This window comes from Taudactylus pleione, unplaced genomic scaffold (genome assembly GCF_031769625.1).
Source record: "Taudactylus pleione unplaced genomic scaffold, aTauple2 ptg000579l, whole genome shotgun sequence".
Lineage (NCBI taxonomy): Eukaryota > Metazoa > Chordata > Amphibia > Anura > Myobatrachidae > Taudactylus > Taudactylus pleione.
In genome coordinates, this window is record NW_028284981.1 from 5,434,113 (window position 1) to 5,459,208 (window position 25,096).

At 46.7% G+C, this 25,096-nt stretch overlaps 2 protein-coding genes across 5 annotated transcripts in view; one reads left to right on the forward strand and one right to left on the reverse strand.

The window, feature by feature from the left end:
- G6PD (glucose-6-phosphate dehydrogenase) overlaps positions 1 to 5,594 on the forward strand; it is a 32,464-nt gene extending 26,870 nt beyond the window's left edge. For both annotated transcript variants that reach the window (XM_088453420.1, XM_088453421.1), the window contains exons 12-13: positions 85 to 177; positions 1,623 to 5,594. In XM_088453420.1, coding sequence (XP_088309546.1) covers positions 85 to 177; positions 1,623 to 1,713 — 184 coding nt within the window. In that variant the 3' untranslated portion in view covers positions 1,714 to 5,594. The remainder of the gene's footprint in view (positions 1 to 84; positions 178 to 1,622) is intronic.
- Positions 5,595 to 9,495: 3,901 nt separating this feature from the next.
- The window catches only part of LOC148481481 (ceramide kinase-like), a 39,307-nt gene continuing 23,706 nt past the window's right edge, over positions 9,496 to 25,096 (reverse strand). For 2 of the 3 annotated variants that reach the window (XM_088453513.1, XM_088453515.1), the window contains 9 exons: positions 21,848 to 21,911; positions 20,294 to 20,439; positions 19,285 to 19,359; positions 17,535 to 17,687; positions 16,574 to 16,679; positions 14,510 to 14,568; positions 13,386 to 13,597; positions 12,658 to 12,842; positions 9,496 to 10,104 (listed from right to left, as the gene is read on the reverse strand). In XM_088453513.1, the coding sequence (XP_088309639.1) occupies positions 10,044 to 10,104; positions 12,658 to 12,842; positions 13,386 to 13,597; positions 14,510 to 14,568; positions 16,574 to 16,679; positions 17,535 to 17,687; positions 19,285 to 19,359; positions 20,294 to 20,439; positions 21,848 to 21,911 (1,061 nt within the window). In that variant the 3' untranslated portion in view covers positions 9,496 to 10,043. The remainder of the gene's footprint in view (positions 10,105 to 12,657; positions 12,843 to 13,385; positions 13,598 to 14,509; positions 14,569 to 16,573; positions 16,680 to 17,534; positions 17,688 to 19,284; positions 19,360 to 20,293; positions 20,440 to 21,847; positions 21,912 to 25,096) is intronic. The other variant, XM_088453514.1, reaches the window with a different exon arrangement.

Here is a 25,096-nt window from a genome sequence, read left to right on the forward strand (position 1 = left end):
AATCCGGTGTACGTGGTACATAATGAAGAGGTGGGTGAGTGTCTCTTATCTTGTCCATAACTGGTCCCTCTCTCCTTATGATAGTGATGAGCTGAGGGAAGCCTGGCGGATCTTTACTCCCATCCTGCACCAACTGGAGAAAGAGAAGATCAAACCCCTGCCCTACAAATACGGGAGGTGAGCACGGAGACCGCACTACAACATATTAGGGAAAGGCATTTAAGCCTCACAACTTACTGGTAGAGTTGACAGAACTTCTCCCCTGCCACAGTCTAAAATGGGAACACCGCTAAACCTGGTGCAAATGCGGTAATATAAATGCAGGACCACTTCAGATCTCCAGTATAACTATAAACAGCTAGCAAGCGACCTGAATAAATGGTCCGGAAGGTATTTTATTGTAAACTAGAATAAACTTTCCTATAACTGTCAGTTCTGGGATATTTAACAAAATCCTCCTATATCCTAACAACTTGGGTATGTTTTTAATACAACAATATTGGACAACTGCTGGGATTGAATAATAACTACAACACAACTTTTATTGCACATAATAATGTGGAGAGCATTAAGGAGAACTAGTGTTCTGGGAAGTACAAAAAAAGTTGCCGCAACCCATAACATTTGCTGTCATTTACTGAAGTGCACTAATATCATGGCTGTTAATTGCTAGCACCCATTTTCATGAATTACCTTTTTTTAGATTATTGTTTAGGAAGACAATTGTAAATCGCATAATAAAAAAAGGTGGGGAAGATAATAACTGCCAAAGTACGTGACGAGTATCATCAATCATCCACAAAAAACTGGATAGGCCTACTCAGACCTATGGTGCATTCTGATGGACCTACTCCTATGGCACATTCTGATGGGCCTACTCAGGCCTATGGTGCATTCTGATGGGCCTACACAGGCCTATGGTGCATTCTGATGGGCCTACTCAGACCTATGGTGCATTCTGAAGGACCTACGCAGGCCTATGGTGCATTCTGATGGGCCTACTCCTATGGCACATTCTGATGGGCCTACTCAGGCCTAAGGTGCTATCTGATGGACCTACGCAGGCCTATGGCGCATTCTGATGGGCCTGCTCAGACCTATGGCGCATTCTGGTGGGCCTACTCAGACCTATGGCACATTCTGATGGGCCTACTCAGACTTATGGCACATTCTGATGGGCCTACTCAGACCTATGGTGAATTCTGATGAACCTACTCAGACCTATGATGCATTCTATTGGGGCCTACTCAGACCTATTGTACATTCTTATGGACCTACTCAGACCTATGGTGCATGCTGATGGGCCTATGGTACATTTTGATGTGCCTACTAAGGCCTATGGTGCATTTTGATGGGCTTGTTCGTGCCTACGGTGCATTCTGATGGGCCTGATGGGGCCTAAGGTGCATTCTGATGGGCCTGCTCGTGTCTACGGTGCAGTCTGTTGGACCTGCTAGGGCCTACTGTGTATAAAGCATTATTTTACTGTACCCATCTTTATTTATTTACTCCATTAATATACAGTACATAACTAAAGGGGAGGAGTTTCCTCTTGAGTTACATCTTGAATGCTGGAATTTTTGTTATGTATTTATTCCTAATATCTCCCACTCTTATTCCAGCCGTGGTCCCCAGGAAGGTGATTTGTTGATGCAGAGCGTTGGCTTCCGATATGAAGGCACATACAAATGGGTAAATCCTAACAAACTGTGATCCTCCTTCTCTGAAGACCACTCCATCTGGTAGATTCTGCAATTCTCAACACACTCCCCAGCACAACCAAATGGAACATCGGAAATTTTGGGGACCAAAGCACACCAACAATAATATAATGTTACAGCATTTAGTGACATCGGCCTCCAGTTTACATTTCGTAACCTCTCTCCCTGTTGCTTCCTTCGGCTTCTCTATACCTACCAGGTTCATTCCTGGAGCTACCTTTATACCCTGTTGCTGTAGATCAGATGGACTGATGATTATAGATGGCCATGAAACGTTTGTGGGCTCACTGATCAAGTTAGACAGTATGACACGTGTTCCCTTGGTGGTTTGTTTTGTGTGTGTGTGTGTGTGTTTTTTTATTTTTTTGCTTTTATGTTAAAACAGGTTATATAGTAAATACTTTGATGCATATATGTTTTTGTGTATTTATATTTGTATATTTTGTGTATTTCTTTATTATTTCTTTATTTTATGCCAAGTCTCAGCTACCTGTAGTTCCCCAGTTCTTCTGTGGAAATTACATTACTATTGTTTAGATCTTTACCAGGGCTGTAAATTACCCTTTTTTTTTTTTTTAAATCCTCAAACAACCTTTTACACCTGAGGCTATTCAATCAGAAGCCCTTTTCCTCATGCGGTAAATCTGCGACTAACGTGTGTTAACCCGTAAAATCCGGGTTAAGTACCCAGAGCTATGGGTTAACCCTGTGGCGAAGGCCACGATAAGGGCAGAAGACATGCAGATTTCTGTCCGAGCCTCAGGAGGAGGTGAACAGAAATCTGCGTTAAGTGGCTACTGCGGGCTGTAATTGAATCGCAGCTAATTAGCCCAATCGATCCATAGTATTCAACTGGGCGGCTGCATATATCCAAAATGCATGCGCGCATATGTGGTGGAATTGGAAATAGATCCAGTCACCCTGTAATCAGGCCAAGCAGCGAGACCCATCTGTGTATGTAAGTTCCTGAGAAATCACTTTTACTAAGACTGCATTAAAGCACAGCAACCAATCCGACATGTCCTTGTCTAGCTGGCTATACGCAAATTATTTAAATATTCTAACAAGTGACATACAACAAGTGTGATTCTCACACTGCGTGACAGGATACGTCTCTGAACACAGGAAAAATGTGTTACCATTATTATAATGCTTGTGCTTTTCACTCTCCATTAAACATGGTTTAAAGGATCCAATTAGCATCGCTGTATATCCCTGTAACAGCTTTCAGCATCGTGACTTTCCCCTCCATAGGACTTGTCTTGTTGTATAAAACTATAACGGCTCATCAATCTAAACATATCACAGTTCCTACCCGTACATTTCACTCTTCCATCTCCATATTATTATCAGTATTACACTGCAGACAGCTGCTGGGAGCTTGGTACATAATCCCCTCTGGACTCGGTGCTTATGCAGGCTGCTCGGCAAAACGTCCTACAGGGCAGCCAGCTAAGTGCAACAAATGGCCCATTACTTCTGTGACATTATGTTCTTGTGTGATACTGATGCCTGGAAGTGATCCAAACAGCCATCAGTGGTATAATACACTGAGGATTGTGATCATGTGCCATATGGTAACGCTGGATCAAAGTACTCCTCTGTTTAATAAGCAATGCTAAATTTTTTTGTTGTTTTAAACATTGTGAGCGTGTGTGTGTACTGTATGTGTGTGTGTGTGTGTGTATATATATATATATAATATATATAATTCCCTTACCAGTGGCACTGGTGCGAGCACCCGGGTGCTGTGCTGATCAGCCGCTGGCACACACACACTTTGAAACTTTGCTAAGGGCATGTTTCAGAGATGGACAGTATTGCACAGCTGCATGGAAGCAGATCGGGTCCTGCGCCTGCGCAGACCCCCAGCAATCGGAGACGGAATCAGGCCCTAAGTAGGGAATCAGATTTTGGTTGATTTTAACAGCAGGTTCTAGGAGAAACTTCGGTGAGATTAATTCCGGTATCTGGAGTTTCTGTTTATGACCCATATACAGTATATCCCCTTTATAGGAATGTCCTTATGTCTGTGCATACTGACAATTACTCATAGTGGAGGCTACTGCCACTACCGCAAAGTAACACCAGTACCCAGCTCAGCACTGGGAGACTGAAGGATAGAGGAATCTCAGTTACTAAGGGCCTGAATCAGAGATTGGCGCTAATGCATGCGGATTCGCAGCTGCCATAATATGCAAATGGTGGTATCAGCCTCCCTCTTTCGTAATTGCGAGCACTGGAGACTGCAAGCCCTGAGGCGCCCACTTTCATTGTCCCTGGACAGTGGAAATCTGCCAGTGTACTCAAATACTACACCTTCGTGATGACCATTGGCACGGCGCCCTAACGCTGGCGCATTGTCTCCTGAACATTCTCTAATCATGGCCTCTGTGACTGCAGCTCTGTGTGTGAGAATGCAGCCGCGTTTACTGACACGCACATAAGACGGCCTATTTTTTAGGGGTTTTACTGACTTCTTGCACATGTGCTGTAGCAAATAATCGCTTAACTGTGCAAACATCACCGCTACGTCCACCTGGTTTTTATTTGGTATTTTTTTACTTTGCTATCCCTGTGCTGAGCTCAGGATCTGCGTCGGACGCAGACTTCTCGAACCCGGCTGTCCAGTTCCAACGGCCTGACTAAAGCAGCAACCATCAGGACTGACGGTCGTGATTGTGATCCGAGGCGCTGCACTCGGATCGCAGATGCAATGCAGGAGGAGTCTATTACCTACAGGCACCTGCTGCTGCATTAGCATTTAGTGTAACGGTATCACCGTATCGGCTGTGCAATACAGGCTTGCCTACCCTCCCGATTTGGTCGGGAGCCTCCCGAATATCGGGTGCCGCTCCCGACCCCCCGGAAAGGCAGGCAAGCCTCCCGGCTGCAGCCTGCCCCCCGCACAACTACTAGAAACCCCCGCAGCAGGGATGCCCGATGACGCGATTCGCGCTGAATCGTGTCATCGTGGCTCCGCCCCACGCTTTACAATGCCTTTATTTTTGGCATTGTGAAGATGGGGCAGGGCCACGATGATGCATTCGTGCGGTAACGCCCCCGCCCCGCCCCCAAAATGTCGTCATAGCCGGCCATGCCTCCCCCTCTATGCAGGCATTCAGCTCCCTCCCGGAAGGAGGGAGCTGAATGTCGGCAAGTATGGTGCAATATCGTCCATCTCTGATTCAGTCCCATGTGTAAGAGACGTATCAGTAATCGTCCATCAATGGTTCTCACCATGTGATTTCTACATGTGCACTTGCAATTCATTTAAAACCCAATGTCAGACAGTATTGTGTCTGACATTGACTATGGGGGGTATCCAATTAGGCACGATCGGCAAAAACTGATTATCCCGGTTTTTGCCGATGTTTTTTTTCACCCCATCCTATTATATTTTTTTATCCGAAGCAATAGGATATTTCTCCCGAAAACGCATAGGATCCGCGATAAGCTCGCGGACCTATGCGTTTTCGCCATTTCAGGGGAGAAAAAAATGGCACTTATCGTGGATTATTTTTCGGGAAACATCAGGTTCCAAAAAAAATGCCCCAATAAGTGCCGGCGTTGGGGCGGACTTCAGGGCTAATTGGATAGCCCCGGGGGATCCATTAGTACCAGAACAATGTTCGGGGTTAATTGGATATCCTCCTATGTGGGTCAAATAGTTTGACAAAACTGTATTAGGAGGTATACTCCATTAATGACTCAAATATTTTTATTTCCAATTTGACATTAAGTACAACAAATGGTTTTGTAGGAATAAAAATAAAATTAAATACCCACCATACAAAGGAATAAACTAATTGCAAAATATAAAAATATTTGTAAAGAAAAAGAATAGAAGAAACATGGGACGGGTAGGGGGAATCAGAGCACCATGAGGGGGGGGGGGTAGTGTGACTCCGCTACGCATTTCGCTGTCCTCTTCCTCAGGCTATTTAAAAAATAAAATACTTTTTAGTGTCTAAAACAGGCTTATTTATTTTTTTTCGTCCTTTAAACCTGTTTTTATTATATTCTCTGTAAACACACTACAGACACAAGATTACGTTTTTTTTGTGCGACCTCCTGGCCGCTCGCATAGCTGTGTGTGACCACCCTCAGCTATTGCGAGCGGCCAGGATGATGGTCGCGATGGTCAAGACCATTGGGGCTTGCGTCTGGCTCTAATAGAGCCGGAAGCTCTCCCACTGACATCACTGGTGATGTCAGTGGGGCCGCCCACAAACGGCAGGCATTTGCATGGGAACGCCTCCGTTTGTGAAGCCACCCCACCCCTGCCACGCCTACAAAATGGGGCGAACTGTCGATCAACATCGACAGCCGCCCCTTTTGTAGTGAGCCACGGAGCGAGAGAATTTCTCTCTCGCTCCGGGGATTGCGCACGCGCAGTGCGGCCGCTGCGCATGCGCAGAGCACACCATCGACCCACTCGCGAGCGGGTCTGAATCAGGCCCTCAGTCAGAACCAGAGACAAGAACAAAGAAAAAAAAAAAAGACACCAACAGTTTTTACATTTATTTTTTTAAAGAAAGACCAATAGTATCAATGATATCAGCTTGGAACTATTTCTAGACACAATGGGGCTCCTATTGAGATGGATACACTCCCCCCAGCAGTATGTCCCCTATATGGTATGTCATCTTTACTCCAGATGTATTGATTTACCAGTTATTGGACTCTTATCTGCTTTACTGTAAACTAGATCAGGGATGGTGATCCTCATTATGTCTTTACAAGACTAAAGGTGCGTACACACTTGTCGATATTTTAAGCGACTGAACGATAACGATATCGTTATCATTCAGTTCACTATATCGGCCAGTTTGTACACTAAAACGATGAACGATAACAACTAACGATGTGCGCTCCCACAGGTCTTTGGTCATTGTTGTTCATCGCCCGAACATGCAGGCCAACCTGACGATACTGTCAGGTAGATGCATGTTCGGGGATGAGAGGGAGCCCGGCACTGAAAAATATCGTTCATGATATCGTTCAGTGCGTGTGCTCAATGTCGTTTACGACATTCAGCACACCGCTGCTGGGGACACACTAGACGATATCGCTCATGAAGTGAACCCTTCCAACATGACCCTCTCCAGGAGGGACACAATGCTCTGGTCCTGGACTTCCCTGGTAATTTATGATTGGTGGAGGCTCCAGAGGCAGGGCTGCAGCACAGTCTAAAATTCAAGTAGGGGAGTCACACCAACTGCCAGTGAGTCCCAGCCAGTGATGTTTGGCAGCGTGTGAAATGACAGTTGGGGTGTCTCCCCTATTTGAATTTTGAACTGCGCTGCAGCCCCACCTCTTACCAGGGAAGTCCAGGACCAGAGCATTGTGTCCCTCCTGGAGAGGGTCATCTTATGAGGTATGTATATGAATGGTACTGTGCACTCACACTCTCACGCCTCTGCTGTCCCGGCTAGAGTAACGGTTGCCCCCATTATGGTTGTCCCAAGAAGAGGCCATTAATAAGTTAAAATAGGAGGGATCGTCTGGAATGACCTATATAGTTTTCAAAACCTGAGTAGTAACAGTCACTATATGTCAGTAGTTACAGTGCTGCACTTATACACACTGACGTCACCATGTGACGGCCCCGAGCCAGGGTTCTTATAGATGAAGAATGTTGTATGGCGGGAGTTTATATAGGACATTTCAGCATACCTGCGGACCTGGGTGTGTATGAGGCTGTCCTTCGAGACATTGCTCCTGGATAAGTTTGGGCTTTTGTCGGAATATATAACTAATAACTAATGGGTTATTAATTAACGCCGTGACTGTAAATTGACAGCCGCCCATTAATCCCAGAGACGTATCTATGCGATGGCAGGCCGGCAGGCCACGTGCTTTGGCACTCAGCATCTGCATTGCTAAAGATACTATCACTGCAAAGTAAAATTATTGAATTCACTACGGCATCATAAAGAAATTAAATGATTACCGGCTTTAATTACATTTATTTATTATTATCAAATGAGTTATGCTTCCTGCATTGCGTATGACTCAGGGGGAAGACTAATTCAGCTGCAATCCTACTAGGGGCAGACAGGTGGCGCTGTTGCTTTGAGGAAAACCTGTGCTACCAGAGAAGCCACTGAGTGGCACATGCCACAACGGGGTCACCAGGCTCACATGCCTTCTGTAAGTACAGAAAAGAGCGAGGGGCACATTTATCAGAGCTATTTTGAGGGATATCCCCCCGAAAACAGTCTCTTAAAGGGGGATACATGAAAAAAATCCTCATCATCATTCAAGAAGGGGAGCTTGCAGCAGATAGGCTTCTATGTGGACTGCTTAATTGGCAAATGTACCTACGTAGCTTAATAGGCTCTACAGTATAACATACATTAGTTTCAGGAGAGGCCTCCCTGGTGCTGTCCGCTTGCTCATGCACCGACGGTCCGTCTTCTGGGCATGCTGCTGATTGTGGCTGTGTACACAGACGCCATTGGAGGCCATATTTAGGCCCCCATTTATCAACAATGGTAAACACCAGCACAATTGTCCGTTTAGGATCACTGTAATACAAACTAAAAATTTACTGGTATTTACCAATACTTACCCCTCCGGCAAGGTCCCGCGTAGTCCTCCTCCTCTGTGAAGCCCTCCGCTGGGTTACTGGCAGCCTAACGCTGCCAACGCCGGGGACCCGGTAGTGTCTTGAAGGCTTCACTGAAGCCGGAAGGGCAAAGCCAGGTCTCCAATGCCGGCAATGGGGACCACATCGCTCTCGCCATCTATAAGATCTTAGATTACTGCTGCTTGTTAAATCCAGAAAGGGTGGCATAACCCCTTTAGCGAGTGGTTATGCTTTGTTGATAAATGAGGGCCTTAGACTGAAAATCTGCACCTACTATAGCGCTGATGGAAGTTTCAATGGTGACGTACCAAGCGGTATTACAGCGTCTAAAGATGCCCAAAGTGGGCTCCTCAGCCCTTGCACAGTCAGACCCATGGTCCCCACCAGGGAAAGGACTGATGCTAGAAATAGCATATAGTCGCTAAAGCGGTTGCAGCAGACAGAATTAGACCCTTAGGGGGTATACTTACTAAAGAGCAGGATTTTAGAAGTGGAGGTGTTGCCCACAGCAACCAATCAGATTCTAGCTATTATCTTTTAGAAGGTGCTAAATAAATGATAAGTAGAATCTGAATGGTTGCAAAGGGCAACATCTCCACTTCTAAAATCCAGCTCTTTAGTAAATATACCCCTTGGTGTATGTATGAAGGTGAGTTTCATGTCTGTGTATAAAGCTGAATAATAACAAGAGTTCCCCAGGTTACAGTGACCATGGTTCGCCTTCTTTAATCAAAGAAAGCAAGAATGGGTAACTCGTGACCCCGCAGGTTCAACTTCCAAAGCTTTTTTGGTAGACCCCAAATTCACAACAATATCCTCTGTAGGGTGTTAGGGATACATTTACTAAAGTGTGGGTTTTTAGAAGTGGAGATGTTGCCCATAGCAACCAACCAGATTCTACCTATAATTTCTCTAGCACCTATAGTGTATCATAGCTAGAATCTGTTTGGTTGCTATGGGTAACATCTCCACTTCTAAAAAACCCGCACTTTAATAAAATATACTCCTAGGAGTCAAGAGCAGAAATCGGAGCCAAAGTGCGTCATTTTATTTAAGCTGTTTTGCAAAAATTTGCCATTTTCTTTAATTAATATACTTTGAACTAGGAATCGTCATAGTGACCGCCTCTGTGTTGCAGGAAGAATGTCCTGCTGAAATTACACTTCAAATAACAAGAGATTAAAAAAAGTTATTTTATTGGAACTATACTAGAGAGAATTTCTATGCAACATCTACAAATGCCTGGATCACACAGCCTGCAGGTGCCTCTCATTGTACAATTGCGCTGCAACCGGAGTCACAACTGGTTTGCGCCTTTTTGATCCATTAGACAAAATCACTTTTTTTGCTAAAGCCAGTGTTGTTTATTTGCAAACATAAATATATCATGCAAGCTCCAGGCTCGACACTGATTATAACTGCTTATAAATTAAGATTCAAATTTCATTAAAACCCCAGTATGGGACAAACTAGTTAAATATATTGGATTGGTGCGATTACAATGTACATAGGCTCATATTAGCTGTCAGAAATCTGCTGTACATCCTGGCAGACAAAGTGCATGGCAGTTTAAGATTCCTGATGCCTGCTGGTGCCCGGCCGGCAGGTCACCAGGGCCGATCCAGCAGCGATATAACATGTATGTTTTATTCTGGTCATATGTATAAGTCCAGGAGTGTAATCAGTAATGTGCGTAACCCATTCCTTGGTGTGCTGGGGAGTTATCTTCAGCTGCATGAGGTGTCTTCTATTCCCCGTGCAAAGAGTTGGATGAGCTGGTGATGTACTCTGCAATCATAGAGGGGAGAGAGTGAGCCGCATCCTAGAGTCAAATGTAGAAAGATCGATCCTGACTTCACATTCACCTGTCTACCATCACTTAGGACAGGACAGCCGCATCCATCTAGCGCCCTCTGCTGTCTTTATCTGATGTAACATACAGGGCCTGATTCAGCAGTGCACTTTAGTTCACTGCTGAATGCAGATTCCCGATGATAGGGAATCTGCGCAGGAGCATGACCCGTTCTGCTAGGGAATCTGCGCAGGAGCATGACCCGTTCTGCTTCCTCCTCTAAACTGCGGCGGCCGACTGCGTGACCAGCCTTTTTATCCGTAAAAGTGGCCATATGCACAGCAGGATCGGGTGTCAGGCCAAATGTCCAGACATCGATGTCGCTAGCTGTGGATTTGCTGTTCAAACTCTGGAGCACACAAGGTTCCTTGCTGCACCTCAGAATTAAAGAATGCTAAGTTCAGCTCATTTACCTGCATATAAGTATTTATTGTTATATTGCAGGAGCAGGGGTGTAACTAGGGGTGTGCCAGCGGTGCCGTCACACAGGGTGCAGGGCTGCACAGTCGCTGCCCCATGGCCCCTGCGTCTGGCTATCGGTACCTGGAAAGGCACTCTGCAGCCAGCATTGCAGCCTGTACAGCAGCTCGGAGCGTCCTCCGTGCATAACTTCTCCACGCTGGCAGCCCCGTCCCCTTGGAGAGACCTCAAGATGTCATGCGCTCATGGGCCGGCACAGAGTGCATTGCCGCCTGTATAATGAAAATGAAATATATAGAAATGTATACTGTCAACTAGCTATAGTGTAGCCATTTCGCATGCTTACCCAATATTCATAACACCCAAGGGTGCCCATATAGAGCGGGCCCTCTCTTCCAAGCAGCGGACCCCTCCCCAGCCCCCATTTCTTAAATTATGCCTGCAAGCGGGTCCCTCGGCCCCAGTGTCGCCATCTTCTCAGTAAGATGGCGTATGTGCACTAGAGAGCACAGAATAGCACAGTGACAGTTTTTGCTATAACTGCGCAGCGCCATGTTCCCAGAGATATGACTGGGAAGATGGCGTCGCTGAGGAGGAACCGCTTGCAGGTACAAGATTAGTATACGTTGGGTGCAGGGTGTTGCGCTCCCCTGGACCCTCTGCTGTGTCTCTACTTACTAGGAACTAACTAAGGGGTCTATTTACTAAGCAGTGTTAGGAGACAGAGTGAAAAGTGATAAGGTGCCAGCCAATCAGCTCCCAACTGTCATTTTTCAAACACAGCCTGTGAGATGACAGTTGGGAGCTGATTGGCTGGCACTTTTCACTCTGTCTCCTAACACTGCTTAGTAAATAGACCCCTGAGTCACTTAATGAGAATGTAGCCCATCAATAGGGAAACGATGTCACCATTTTGTGCCTCAGTGATGTCACTAGTTCCTCGTGAATTGATAGGCCGCAATCTCATGAATATTGCACAGTTATCATATCTTGCCAGTCCCTTCTCCCTCACCTGACACTGAGCTGAGCACAGTTATTATATCTTGCCAGTCCCTTCTCCCTCACCTGACACTGAGCTGAGCACAGTTATTATATCTTGCCAGTCCCTTCTCCCTCACCTGACACTGAGCTGAGCACAGTTATCATATCTTGCCAGTCCCTTCTCCCTCACCTGACACTGAGCTGAGCACAGTTATCATATCTTGCCAGTCCCTTCTCCCTCACCTGACACTGAGCTGAGCACAGTTATTATATCTTGCCAGAGCCTTCTCCCTCACCTGACACTGAGCTGAGCACAGTTATTATATCTTGCCAGTCCCTTCTCCCTCACCTGACACTGAGCTGAGCACAGTTATTATATCTTGCCAGTCCCTTCTCCCTCACCTGACACTGAGCTGAGCACAGTTATCATATCTTGCCAGTCCCTTCTCCCTCACCTGACACTGAGCTGAGCACAGTTATCATATCTTGCCAGTCCCTTCTCCCTCACCTGACACTGAGCTGAGCACAGTTATTATATCTTGCCAGTCCCTTCTCCCTCACCTGACACTGAGCTGAGCACAGTTATTATATCTTGCCAGTCCCTTCTCCCTCACCTGACACTGAGCTGAGCACAGTTATTATATCTTGCCAGTCCCTTCTCCCTCACCTGACACTGAGCTGAGCACAGTTATCATATCTTGCCAGTCCCTTCTCCCTCACCTGACACTGAGCTGAGCACAGTTATTATATCTTGCCAGTCCCTTCTCCCTCACCTGACACTGAGCTGAGCACAGTTATCATATCTTGCCAGTCCCTTCTCCCTCACCTGACACTGAGCTGAGCACAGTTATATCTTGCCAGTCCCTTCTCCCTCACCTGACACTGAGCTGAGCACAGTTATCATATCTTGCCAGTCCCTTCTCCCTCACCTGACACTGAGCTGAGCACAGTTATTATATCTTGCCAGTCCCTTCTCCCTCACCTGACACTGAGCTGAGCACAGTTATTATATCTTGCCAGTCCCTTCTCCCTCACCTGACACTGAGCTGAGCACAGTTATCATATCTTGCCAGTCCCTTCTCCCTCACCTGACGCTGAGCTGAGCACAGTTCAAGATCTCTCCGTCACAGTTCCAAGTGCTGGTGTCCCGTACTTCCATACAAGGGCAGAGGAACAGTCGCTTCTCACGTGGGATTTCCTTCTCCTCGTCACGCTGCTCGGGGATAAAGCGCATGGCGCGGATCCGATGGACTTCCACATTAGGCAGATCAAACTGGCGGAACAGAGGATCCATTAGTGTACAGCATGATTCAGTAATACTGACATAATATCTTGCGCCAACCAAGAGCTGGTTTACGCCAGGAGATGGGGCTTCACAGCGATAGTGGCAGCATGCAATATAGTACATGTCTGGGCAATGTTAATAATAACTAATAAAGTAGAACAAGCCGTAAAGACACAAGTGAAAGTACTAATTAAGTTCAAAACAATACACACATCTGTCGCCTTCCCCTTTAAACGATCAAATGGGAATCTGCGCTGTTGCTGCAGACCGACTGCAGATACCAACGTACTGTAATAATACGAATAGATCGCAGCAGCCACATGACCATAGTATTAGTATAAGTGGGAGGGTTCAGTTGCATTTAGCCAATCAGAAGTGATCGCCGTTCATCATCATCAGTTTTTATTCTGCACCAGGTGTCCAGCAAGTCTCTCCAACCCCTGTTCCTCTTCCAAAAAGTCGTAAGGGCAAAACGCCCCTCTAATAACATTTTTGACAATTCTTCCAGCAACACCCCCCAGCATCCCTTACCTGGTCTTTGCGGTTGGTGTGCCTGCTGAGATATTTTAGGAACTGGTACGTGCTGCACTCTCGCACGATTATCAGGTCGGCGGTGCCATCTGCTAAGTGTGCCGTTGGCGACAGCCCGTCTTGGCTCTTGGGACAGGCGCTGGATATGCCGGTAATGTTAAGTGCTGCGAAGGAACCGGTGATTGTTTTCCAGGAGTCTGACACAGTATCTGCTAGAGACAGAACAGGATTACAGCTGAGTTACATGTCATGGACAAAATCAGATAATATATTATGCTGACATTCTCCACCCCCACTATTGTAACGTCACATAGAATAGATAGAGGCAATCATTTATATCTAGGTGTGCTGTGCCCCCATGTGTTATACATGCCTCCATGGAACACGTTTAAATGAAAGAATCACATGACTCAGCTGAGGGAGGTCTATGCAGTATATGTGAAACGCGTCAGTAAGTATAAAAAATAAATGTGATTATGGTTCTAAAGCAGTACTGCTTTCACAGCCATATCCCTAATGTGACAAAACTAGTAAGAGGCAGCACTGATCTGTATTATTATATACTGTCATCGGAACTACTATTATTTTTTTACAGTATTATTATTACAGTATTATTATACATCGCTTGGGTTTATTGTCTTGTATAAGCACAATGCTCAATAAAGGGTGGAAACGACCCCAAACCTATGTTCAAAAAGTATTTTATTAAACTTTTTATTTTTTTTAATGACTGAAAACCCAAACTTAAACTCTTTCCCCAACATGGCTAAACAAACATACTTCCCCTCACAAGCTTTGTATCATCACCGCCTGCATTACAGAATTGACTCTCTGCTTAAATTAACTACCCGGACAACAGCGTTTAGTGCACAAGACCCTGCAAAGCGCTTTAAAGAAAAAGCTTGACTCTATCAGAGGAGGCTGTGCTGGACCAGACATTCCAAACCCACCACCTACTTCCACTTTTTGAGCCCAGCCCATGAAGACGATGCTGCCAGGCGGGTCTCACCCTCTCACCTCACAACCTGTACAATGCGCACTCACTCCAATATAATAATGACCCTCTCAATGTACAGCATGTTTATTGGTCGTTTACAAATAAAAAGGATAACGCGAGGTCTCACCTTGAGGTTCCGCTGCCATCTCATTTAACCTTCCCGATGATTCGGAACAGACAAGACACCTGAAAGATAAAGAGATACACTCAGAGATGTTCCGCTGACTGTGAGGAGCAAGGACGGGGATATTCTATTAAAAGGAGTCATTGGCCTAAACGTAATAGGTTCAGATTTACCTGGTCCCGACACAATTCCAGAGATATAGCTGCTAGATTTAAAGCGGCAATTAGTTTCAAGGCAAAACAAGGTTGTTGTTTTTTTCAAACAAATTGCTGCTTTAAAACTAACGGCTATATCACCATAATCCAAGTCTGTTATACTTGGGCCATTGTTACGAAAGAGAGCAAGTTAAGTATGAAGAGACTGACTAATGAAAAGATAACTCATTAAGAACTTTACTTGTGTCTTCTGATCATCCACCACGTAACCTACAAAGTTCTCATCCTAACCTACAACACATTATGCCCAGCTGGGGCAGCTTCTCATGTCTCATCTGACCTCTCCATATGGCCCTGGATGCATTCTGTGTTCCTCCAATCCTGCCTATGCTGTAGCATTCCCTGACACAGCTGGGTTCACCTTACAAGCTTTCTCCTTTTCTGATCCTGGCCTCTGGAACTCTAGGCCTGATATAGAGATGAACGCTAATGCCGCCACGGGCTGCTAATTTGTACGCAGCGGATGTGCGAAAATATGCAAACGTCGCAGCCGCCGTGATTTGTATTGAGACGTCCACCGGCAGATTTGCAAATCCAAGCGACTAAGTACAAAGATGCAGCATACGTCGCAGATCAGTCGGTTATCGGACTTCTGAGTAACCGTATGGTCGCGCAGAATAGGTGTCAAGACTGAGACGCCATTTTCAGTGAATACGGGATTGGAGTCGCAGGCAGAGAGATACGCCGCGACAAACGTCTGCATTCGTGTCCCCACCTCCCCATTGCCGCCCACAAACAGCCCCTGCCTGTCTATCACTTTGTGAATAAATCCTTATTGCTAGCCAAATTGGTAATGGCACTTGCGCATGCGACAGACACATGGGCAGGCCACCGATAATCGGTCAACTGCATAAACATCTGCACTGCCACCATCCCTGAATCAGGCCCTCAACCTCTAGACAAAGGCACCAAAATCTGTGTCTTTTCAACGTCCAAATTTAAGCTTCAATCTTGCCTTCTGCTGAGACATCTTCCCTAAGACTGCACATGGATGTCCACTAATTCAAACCATTGAGGTCCATTAATCCAAACCATTGAGGTCCACTAATTCAAATCATGGGTCCACTAATTCAAACCAGTGAGGGCCACTAATTCAAACCATGGAGGGCCACTAATTCAAACCATGGAGGGCCACTATTTCAAACCATGTAGGGCCACTATTTCAAACCATGGAGGTCCACTATTTCAAACCATGGAGGTCCACTAATTCAAACCATGAAGGTCCATTAATTCAAACCATTGAGGGCCACTAATTCAAACCAGTGAGGGCCACTAATTCAAACCAGTGAGGGCCACTAATCCAAACCATTGAGGGCCACTAATTCAAACCATTGAGGGCCACTAATTCAAACCATGGAGGTCCGCTAATTCAAACCAGTGAGGTCCACGAATTCAAACCAGTGAGGGCCACTAATTCAAACCAGTGAGGGCCACTAATTCAAACCATGGAGGGCCACTAATTCAAACAATGGAGGGCCACTAATTCAAACAATGGAGGGCCACTAATTCAAACCATGGAGGTCCACTAATTCAAACCATGGAGGTCCGCTAATTCAAACCAGTGAGGTCCACTAATTCAAACCATTGAGGGCCACTAATTCAAACCATTGAGGGCCACTAATTCAAACCCTAGCACTTGCTAACTTACTTTTCAAAATTTGGTGCAGATTGCCTTGACTTATGTTGCTCTATATCTTGCTTCACCAATTAGAATGCAAGCTCTCTAGGATAGAGTATTCATGTTTTTCCTTTCACTACACTCCATGGAACAAGATAAACTCTATGGCACCATATAAATGAACCTGTATACACATACATACAAAACCAGAGAGTTGAGGATAAGGAGTGTTACCCCGTCCTGCAGCGAGTGTTGTCTCTTGGGCTAGAGTTGGGGTCAGCAGCCTCTTGGAATTCTACTGTGCCTCTGTATGACCGATTGCCGAGCACTGTCTTAAAACCTAGGAGGGGAAAATGTACGGATTAGTATATACGGAGAATGGCTAAATGAATATACACTAAGGGGGAGGTGTATTAACCCTTGCAGAGAGACAAAGTGTATTTGCCCAAAGCAACCAATCAGCTTCTAAATGTCATTTCAAAAATTGTGCTAGATAAATGACAGTTAGAAGCTGATTGGTTCCTATAGTAATCTTCGACACTTTATCTCTCTCCAAGGCTCGATACGTCTCCCCCTAATCACGCAGAAGTTTAAGAAACCACTGCATGGGCATCAGTAAAACTACACAAATTGTTCTGCATGTAAGACATTCAGACAGTGGTGTGACGGTCCCATTACATGACGTCTTTACAGGGGCCTGGGGATTATTTTATGCTGCTCGTACTCTTTTATTTAAGGAAAAGAAAAAGGATATAAGTTTGGAATGGGAGAGGGGAAGTATGTTTATTTATGTATTAATGAGATACAGTTATATATTATCTGTGCTTTCTTTGGTCAGTGTAAAATCTCAGAACACTTTCAACTGTATTATTGTAATGACAAGCTGCGTTTAATTTTTACCTCCAAATATATATATTTTTTTATTACTGACGGATGTAAGTTTGACTCTACCAATTGTCAGTAAATTTATGGTGGCAACCTTGACATAGGTCCACTTTTAAATTTAGAGACCAGCACAAATCGCATTATGCAAGCTTTTGAGCCACTGGTAATATCGGTACACAAGTTGTACTTTCAGTCCTAAAAGAATCCTTACTAGCCCCATAACCCATCTGCCCACTGAAAGTAGGATAAGGCATTGTAATAGGTTAGTGTGACATCCTTTTTATTATAAGGTCTAAGCCTAATATCTTACCTGCTAAATCGTATCGTATAGGTCCCATACAACGCATATTTTCACTTTCCCTTAGAACATCTCCAAAGAAGCCGTAGCCAATCAGAGACACAGAATATTTCAAGAGCTCTCCATCGTGGTACGAAGCACAAACATCCAGGGGTTGTGTGTCTCCTAAAACACAAAGTCAAGTAATCTAAATCCAGTCACAAAAGCTCTTTATCATTTCCACCAACATTAGATTCCCTGATAATGATGGCGAGTACCAGGTAAGGGTCTGTTTAGAGATGGTAGGTAATGCTGGCTCGATGGCATCTTTTTACGCAGCGCGACGGTGACTTTACGCCATGCTGCGGTTGATGGAATTTGTATTGAGACACCCAACGGCTGAGGCGTCCGAATTGCATGCCCATACTGAAAAAAACGTCCACTTGCGTCCAACATTGACACTGCGTCCGCTTCTGAACCCTAAGTGTGCATGCTGCAGGCAAGAGCACCCCAAAGTGCATACTCTGCATATGGATGAATATACACCTTTATTTCCCTGCACCTAATGTGGGAGCAAACATGGCCGCTTTGCGTTGAACTTCATCCAGGCCCTTAGGGGGTCATTCAGACCCACTCGCAAGCGGCAGTACGCTCGCAAGTGGGTCGATGTTCCCCACTGCGCATGCGCACGACGGAGGGAGCTCCGTCGTGCGCATGCGCGAGACCCGGACTGCGACAGCCAAGCTGTCGCTCCGAGTCTCGCACCAAAGGGGGCGTGCTGTCGATGGTGACTGACAGCCCACCCCCTTTGGTGGGCGTGCCTGCCAGACGGAGGCGTTCCCATGGGAACGCCTACCGTCTGAAGCCAGCCCCACTGACATCACTAGTGATGTCAGTGGGAGTGACTTTGGCTCTGATAGAGCCAAAATCACTCCAGGGCTTGTGGCAGGGAGACCCTACCGCAGGGTCTCCGTCGCAAGTCCGATGGTCGCGATGGTCAAGACCATCGCGACCATCTTTTTGGACGCTCGTATATGCTGTGGGTGGTGACCCACAGCTATACGAGCGTCCAGGAGGACGCTCCATTTTAATGGAGGAGGGCCCTGATTCAGAGCGAGCGCTCTGGTCAGAGCATCCGGCTCTGAATCAGGCCCTGAGTTCATTCACTTTCACACCATATACCAGGAATGGTGATAAAGGCACTCTTAGAGGTATATTTAGTAAAGTGCGGGTTTTTAGAAGTGGAGTTGCTGCCCATAGCAACCAATCAGATTCTACTTAACATTTATCTAACACCTTCTAGAAGATAATAGCTAGAATCCTATTGGTTGCTATGGGCAACAACGCCACTTCTAGAAAGCTGCATTTTAGTAAATATAGGGCCTGATTCAGAGTTTTGAATAGAGAGAGAGAGATAGCACTTAACTGTGTACCTGGACAAACCATGTTGCAATGCAAGGGGTGTAAATACATAATATTTTTTTTGCATGTAGGTAAATACTGGCTGCTTTTACATGTAGCCCACAAATACTGCACAGCTTTATTATTACTCTACAGTTTAGATGTCAGTTTGGACACCTCCCTCCCAAATATAAATCTCTCTGCACATTTTAAATCTGCCCCCCCCCCCTGCAGTGCAGCATGGTGTCACCAAGATGGTCAGTTGAGAGAGAGATCTCTCTCTATTCCTAACTCTGAATCGGGCCCATAGCCCTTAATTTTTCCGAAACCAGACAAAAGTAAAATATCATGTACAAATGTCGCATGACCACGCCTTGATTACCTATAATAATATGCAGTGCTGATGTCATAGGGTCATTGATTCCCATTGTGGCGAAACACACACAATCCGTAGAGCCTGGAAACAGAGGACAACAGATTGTTATTACATGTACAGTATTTAGAAACAGATGTGTTAGTGAAGGGAAGACAACCTCCCAAAGAAAATATACATTAAACAGGCATTTGTGCATGGTATCTATTTTTTTATGTAATGTAATGATTATGCAGATCCCTTATGTGAGCTAAATAAAATGAATAAAATTAGATAAAGATTTATCATTTGAACAAATGCTTTATTATATATGGAAATTGCATCACGGTCATGGGGTTCAGTATAGTTCTAATCCTGACAGCGGCATCCCGCCAGAGGAGGAAATCCCGATAGCCCTCAGGTACATATAAACTAACCTAATTCCCCCCCCCCCTAACCCTCCCTTAGGGGTGCCTAACCCTAACCTCCCCCCTAAAGCTGGCCACACACATAGCGAAGTGCACACGATGAGCCGATGTGTTCGATTTCCCTTGAAACTCTCCCCGGCAGCTCTGCACACAATTTGGTGTCCAATCTTCATACGATATCTCCTGCATCCAGACTGTCACAGTGCATCGCCTCCTAGATTGTCAGATCTGCCCTACAGCACGGCAGATCTGACGATGCGATGTGCGACCAGCGGGGACGCGCATCGCATCGGGATCGTGAGTGGGAACTCACGATTTACTCTCAATTTGGCCATATTTTACACGATCTGTCGTACCAATGTGTCGGAATCGGCCAGATCGGGTAAAATATCGCTATGTGCCTAAACGTAACCCCCCCTTCCCCGCAGCCTAAACCTAAGTCCCCCGAGGGGGTGCCTAACCCTAACCTCCCCCCGGGGGTGCCTAACCCTAACCCCCCTTCCCCTAGCCTAAACCTAACCTCCCGGGGGGGTGCCTAACCCTAAGTCCACCCCGGGAACCCTAAACCTAAGATCCCGTATGCGTTTGCATATTGGTCAGGTGATTCTTACCGGCAGGAATAATTCCTATGCGTAGGTTACACGGTGTCAGCTTTGCCCCCTCCTTGTCCTCACAGACCCCATGGTCACTCTGCGTGCGCTTCACCAGACCGTGGAGTAGCTCACTGAACATCCCGTCACCGCCAACACAGACCACCCTGCGGGCAGAGAGAGCGGGGAGAGATCACAGGAATGCACAGAGATACGGGAAGGGGTTGTACAGCTCTATAGGAGTTTGGGGCAGGACTTGTGCAGAAGATGCCCATGGCAATCAATCAACTTGTATGACAGTTAGAATCTGGGTACTATGGGCAAATTCTCAGACTGTCCTCTTTAGGAGGTTTAATACATCTCTGTAGTCAGTAGCCTTATTATTATATCACAATAATAAATGGGATCATTCTAAGTGGTCTCACCCAACAGCGTCACTCATGCAAACTCGCCAATCTGTCTGCAGTCATGTAACAGGCAGTTACAGGTGGGACATACACATGAGTTATATTTGACACCACGCAGTTGGGCATTACCAGGTGTAAAGACTCTGCCCACCGTGGGCTGGAAATGAGGACTTGGGAGTATAATTCATATAAACAGCTCTTGTATTGTTATTATTGTACAGCAATGCACAATATGGGGGTGGTTATAGTGACAGCTCTGTACAGCAGCACGGTGACGCTACTCGCAACCTCATTTAACAGTAATTTTACCAATGCAGTTTAGACAATGAATGGAAGCAGATGGGAAACTGTTTTATTTATTTATTTATTGTTTTACTTTGCTGCAGTTTCCTTTAATGTCCCCCCATATGAGGTGCTGCTTTCGGAGTGTGGTTACACATTTTATTCATAGGGGCCTGATTATAGGATGTGGTTATAGGGTTGCAGTTATACAGAGGGAAGTGATTATAGGGGTGCAGTTATACAGAGTTATCATAGGAGAGTGGTTATAGGGGTTTGGTTATGGTGTAGTTACACAGAGCTATCTTAGAGGAGTGGTTGTAGGGTTGTGGTTACACACAGTTGTCAAAGGGGCTTGATTATAGGATGTGGTTATACGGGTGCAGTTACACAATTATCATAGAGGAGTGGTTATAGGGGTGTGGTTACACAGTTATCATAGTGGAGTGGTTTTAGGGGTGCGGGTACACACGGTTGTCATAGCGGAGTGGTAATAGGGGTGTGGTTACACACGGTTGTCATAGCGGAGTGATAATAGGGGTGTGGTTACACACGGTTGTCATAGCGAGTTGTTATAGGGGTGTGGTTACACACGGTTGTCAAAGGGACCTGGTTGTAGGATGTGGTTATAGGGGTTCGGTTACACAGAGTTACCATAGGGGAGTGGTTATAGGGGTGTGGTTACACAGAATTGTTATAGGGGTGTGGCTATACAGAGATGATCTACAGAGTCTATGGGGATAATGCATCAAGAAGTGAAAGGAGCGGAGAAGTAGTTGGCCATAGCAACCAATCAGATTTGAGATAGCAACTTCTCCACTTGTTCACTTCACTCTTTTCACCTAATGATGCATCACCCCCTTTGAAACACGCCACTCTAAGGCATTACCCGTCGTATTGCTGGAGATCTGCCTCCATTATGTAGTCTCTGGCATGATTTGCTCGTGTCGTTTCTGAAAGAAAAACAAAAAGGCAAAACTTACAGATGGGCAGGAGCCATATTACTGAGGACTGTTATGGAACATAAAATATGAGATATGGTAAGAACTTACCCTTGTTATCTCTATTTCTACGAAGTCCATAGGGTTCCACAGGATACCTTGGGGTATAGGTGTGACGTCAGTCGCAGGGCACCAAAGAGTTAAGCTTTCAGCCTCCCAGGATGCACTAGGTCCCCCTCCTATACCCCGCCCCCAGGCCAAGGCACCTCAGTTAGTTACCAAGCCATAGGCCGGAGGAGGAGAAGGAAGAGAGAGAACAAAGATCTGGACACATACAAGAATCACATTCTCACCAGAGGGAGACGGAAAACCGGTGACCAGAGCAAAGCCCATCTGCAGCACAGGTGCGACAGGGCGGGAGTCCTGTGGAACCCTATGGACTTCGTAGAAATAGAGATAACAAGGGTAAGTTCTTACCATATCTCATATTTTCTACTTCAGGGTCCATAGGGTATCCACAGGATACCTTGGGGATGTCCCAAAGCAGTATCCTTTAAGGGTGGGGACGCTCCTGTGCAGAAAGGAGAATCCGCCGCCCGAAGGAAGCATCCTGAGAGGCGAAGGTGTCAAACCTGTAATACCTCACGAAGGTATGGACAGAAGACCACGTAGCAGCCTTGCAGATCTGAACTGCCGAGGCACCACGTCAAGCTGCCCACGAAGGACCCACAGACCTAGTGGAATGAGCCTTCAGAGAAGGAGGGACCGGTAGGCCTTCATGAAGATAAGCTTCAGAAATAGCCATACGGATCCAGGCTGCCAAAGTTTGCTTTGAAGCAGGCCAACCCTTTTTACAGAAGCCATAGAGGACAACAAAGCGTCCGACTTCCTAAACAAAGAAGTGCGGTCCACATAAGTCCTTAAGGCCCGCACAACATCCAAAGAGGCCTCACCCACGGAAAGACCCGGTGAGTTAAAGGCCGGAACAACTATTTCCTCGTTAACCTGAAACTGGGAAACAACTTTGGGGAGAAACTCGGGCCGAGTGCGGAGCACTGCCCTGTTCCCATGAAAAAAACCAAGAAAGGGGGTCTACAAGAAAGAGCCCCTAACTCAGAAACACGTCTGGCTGAAGCAACGGCCAGAAGGAAAACAGTCTTAGCTGTTAGCCATTTAATATCCACTGAGCCCAGTGGTTCAAACGGCGGTCCTTGGAGAGTCCTCAGGACCACAGCCAAATCCCAAGGCGCCACAGGTGGAACAAAGGGCGGCTGAATACGGAGAACACCTTGCATAAAGGTGCGCACATCCGGGATTGTAGCAATCCTACGGTGAAACCAGACAGATAGGGCCGAAACCTGTACCTTCAAAGAAGCAAGGCGAAGCCCATGATCTAGTCCCGCTTGCAGGAAGGCGAGAATCCGAGACAGACGAAACTCCCGCGGTGCATAACCTCTCGGTCGACACCACTGGAAGAACGTATGCCACACGCGATGGTATATCCTCGCGGAAGACGGTTTCCGAGCTCGTAACATGGTACACAGCATAGAGCTGGCAAACCCCCAGGACCTCAGCATGGCCGTCTCAACAGCCACGCCGCCAAAGACAGCCGAGTCAGGTCCGGGTGAAGACAAGGACCCTGAGACAGAAGGTCCGGTCGTAGCGGCAACCGCAGAGGACTGTCCACGGACAGACCCTGAAGGTCTGAGAACCAGTGCCGTCTGGGCCACGCGGGAGCTATCAACAGGAGCGTCCCTCCTTCCTGTTTGAATTTCCGGATTACCCGTGGAAGAAGGGAGACCGGAGGGAACAGGTATGCGAACCTGAACGTCCACCGGACGGACAGAGCATCCACCAGAGACGCCCCTTCGTCTCTTGTGCGAGACCCGTACACCGGCAACTTGTTGTTGTGCCGGGACGCCATGAGGTCGATTTCTGGAAGACCCCACCTGTCCACCAGTAGTTGAAAAACGTCCGGGTGCAGGGACCATTCCCCTGGATGAACGTCCTGGCGACTTAGAAAGTCCGCCTCCCAATTTAGCACTCCCGGGATGAAGACCGCTGATATGGCCGGAAGATTGCGCTCCGCCCAAACCAGGATCCGAGAGACCTCTACGAGAGCCGCCCGACTGCGAGTTCCTCCTTGCCTGTTTATGTAGGCCACGGTGGTAGCATTGTCCGACTGGACCTGCACCGGGTGACCCTGGAGAAACCGCTGTGCCTGCAGGAGAGCATTGAAGACCGCACGGAGTTCCAAGATATTTATTGGAAGCTCCGCTTCTGTCGGTGTCCACCTGCCCTGGAACAAGTGTGGACCCGAAACTGCTCCCCAGCCTCGAAGACTGGCGTCCGTTGTCAACAGGACCCAATTTGGAACCCAGAACGGACGTCCCTTGTTGAGGTGGGTCATCTTTAACCACCACGCAAGGGACAGGCGAACCTCCGGGGTGAGCACAATCGTCTGGAACTTCAGAGACTGAGGCAGCCCGTTCCACTTGGACAGGATCAGGTGCTGCAGAGGTCTAGAGTGAAACTGGGCGTATTCCACCATGTCGAACACCGACACCATGGAGCCCAGTAACCTCATCGCCGAGTGTAAGGACACCCGGCGGCTGTGCAGACAACTGCGCACCCTTGACTGTAAAGCAGAGATCTTGTCCTCCGTCACGAAGATCCTTTGCTGTCCCGAGTCCAATAAGGCTCCAAGATGCAGAATCCTCCGAGACGGGATTAGAGTGGACTTCTGCCAGTTAATTAGCCAGCCGTGCCGTTGCAGCAGTGCAATGGTCAGGTCCAAGTGGTGTAACAGGAGCTCTGGAGATCCTGCCACCAATAACAGGTCGTCCAAGTACGGCAACATGCGGACTCCTTGCAGCCGCAGAGAAGCCGCCATGACCGCCATAGCGTCCTGTATGTCCAATGACACCATGTAGTCCCCAGGTTCCAGCGCCAGAATGATGGACCGTAGGGTCTCCATCCGAAACTTCGGGACCCGCAAAGACTTGTTGAGTGCTTTGAGGTTGAGAATCGGACGATATGACCCATTGGGTTTCTGTACCAAAAATAGATTTGAATAGAAACCCTGGCCCCTCTGGGAGAATGGAACATGCACTATAACTCCAGCCTGGAGCATAGTGTGCAATACCTTCCGCAGCTCCGTAGCCTTGTTCCGGTCTGATGGTAGACCCGTGGTGAAG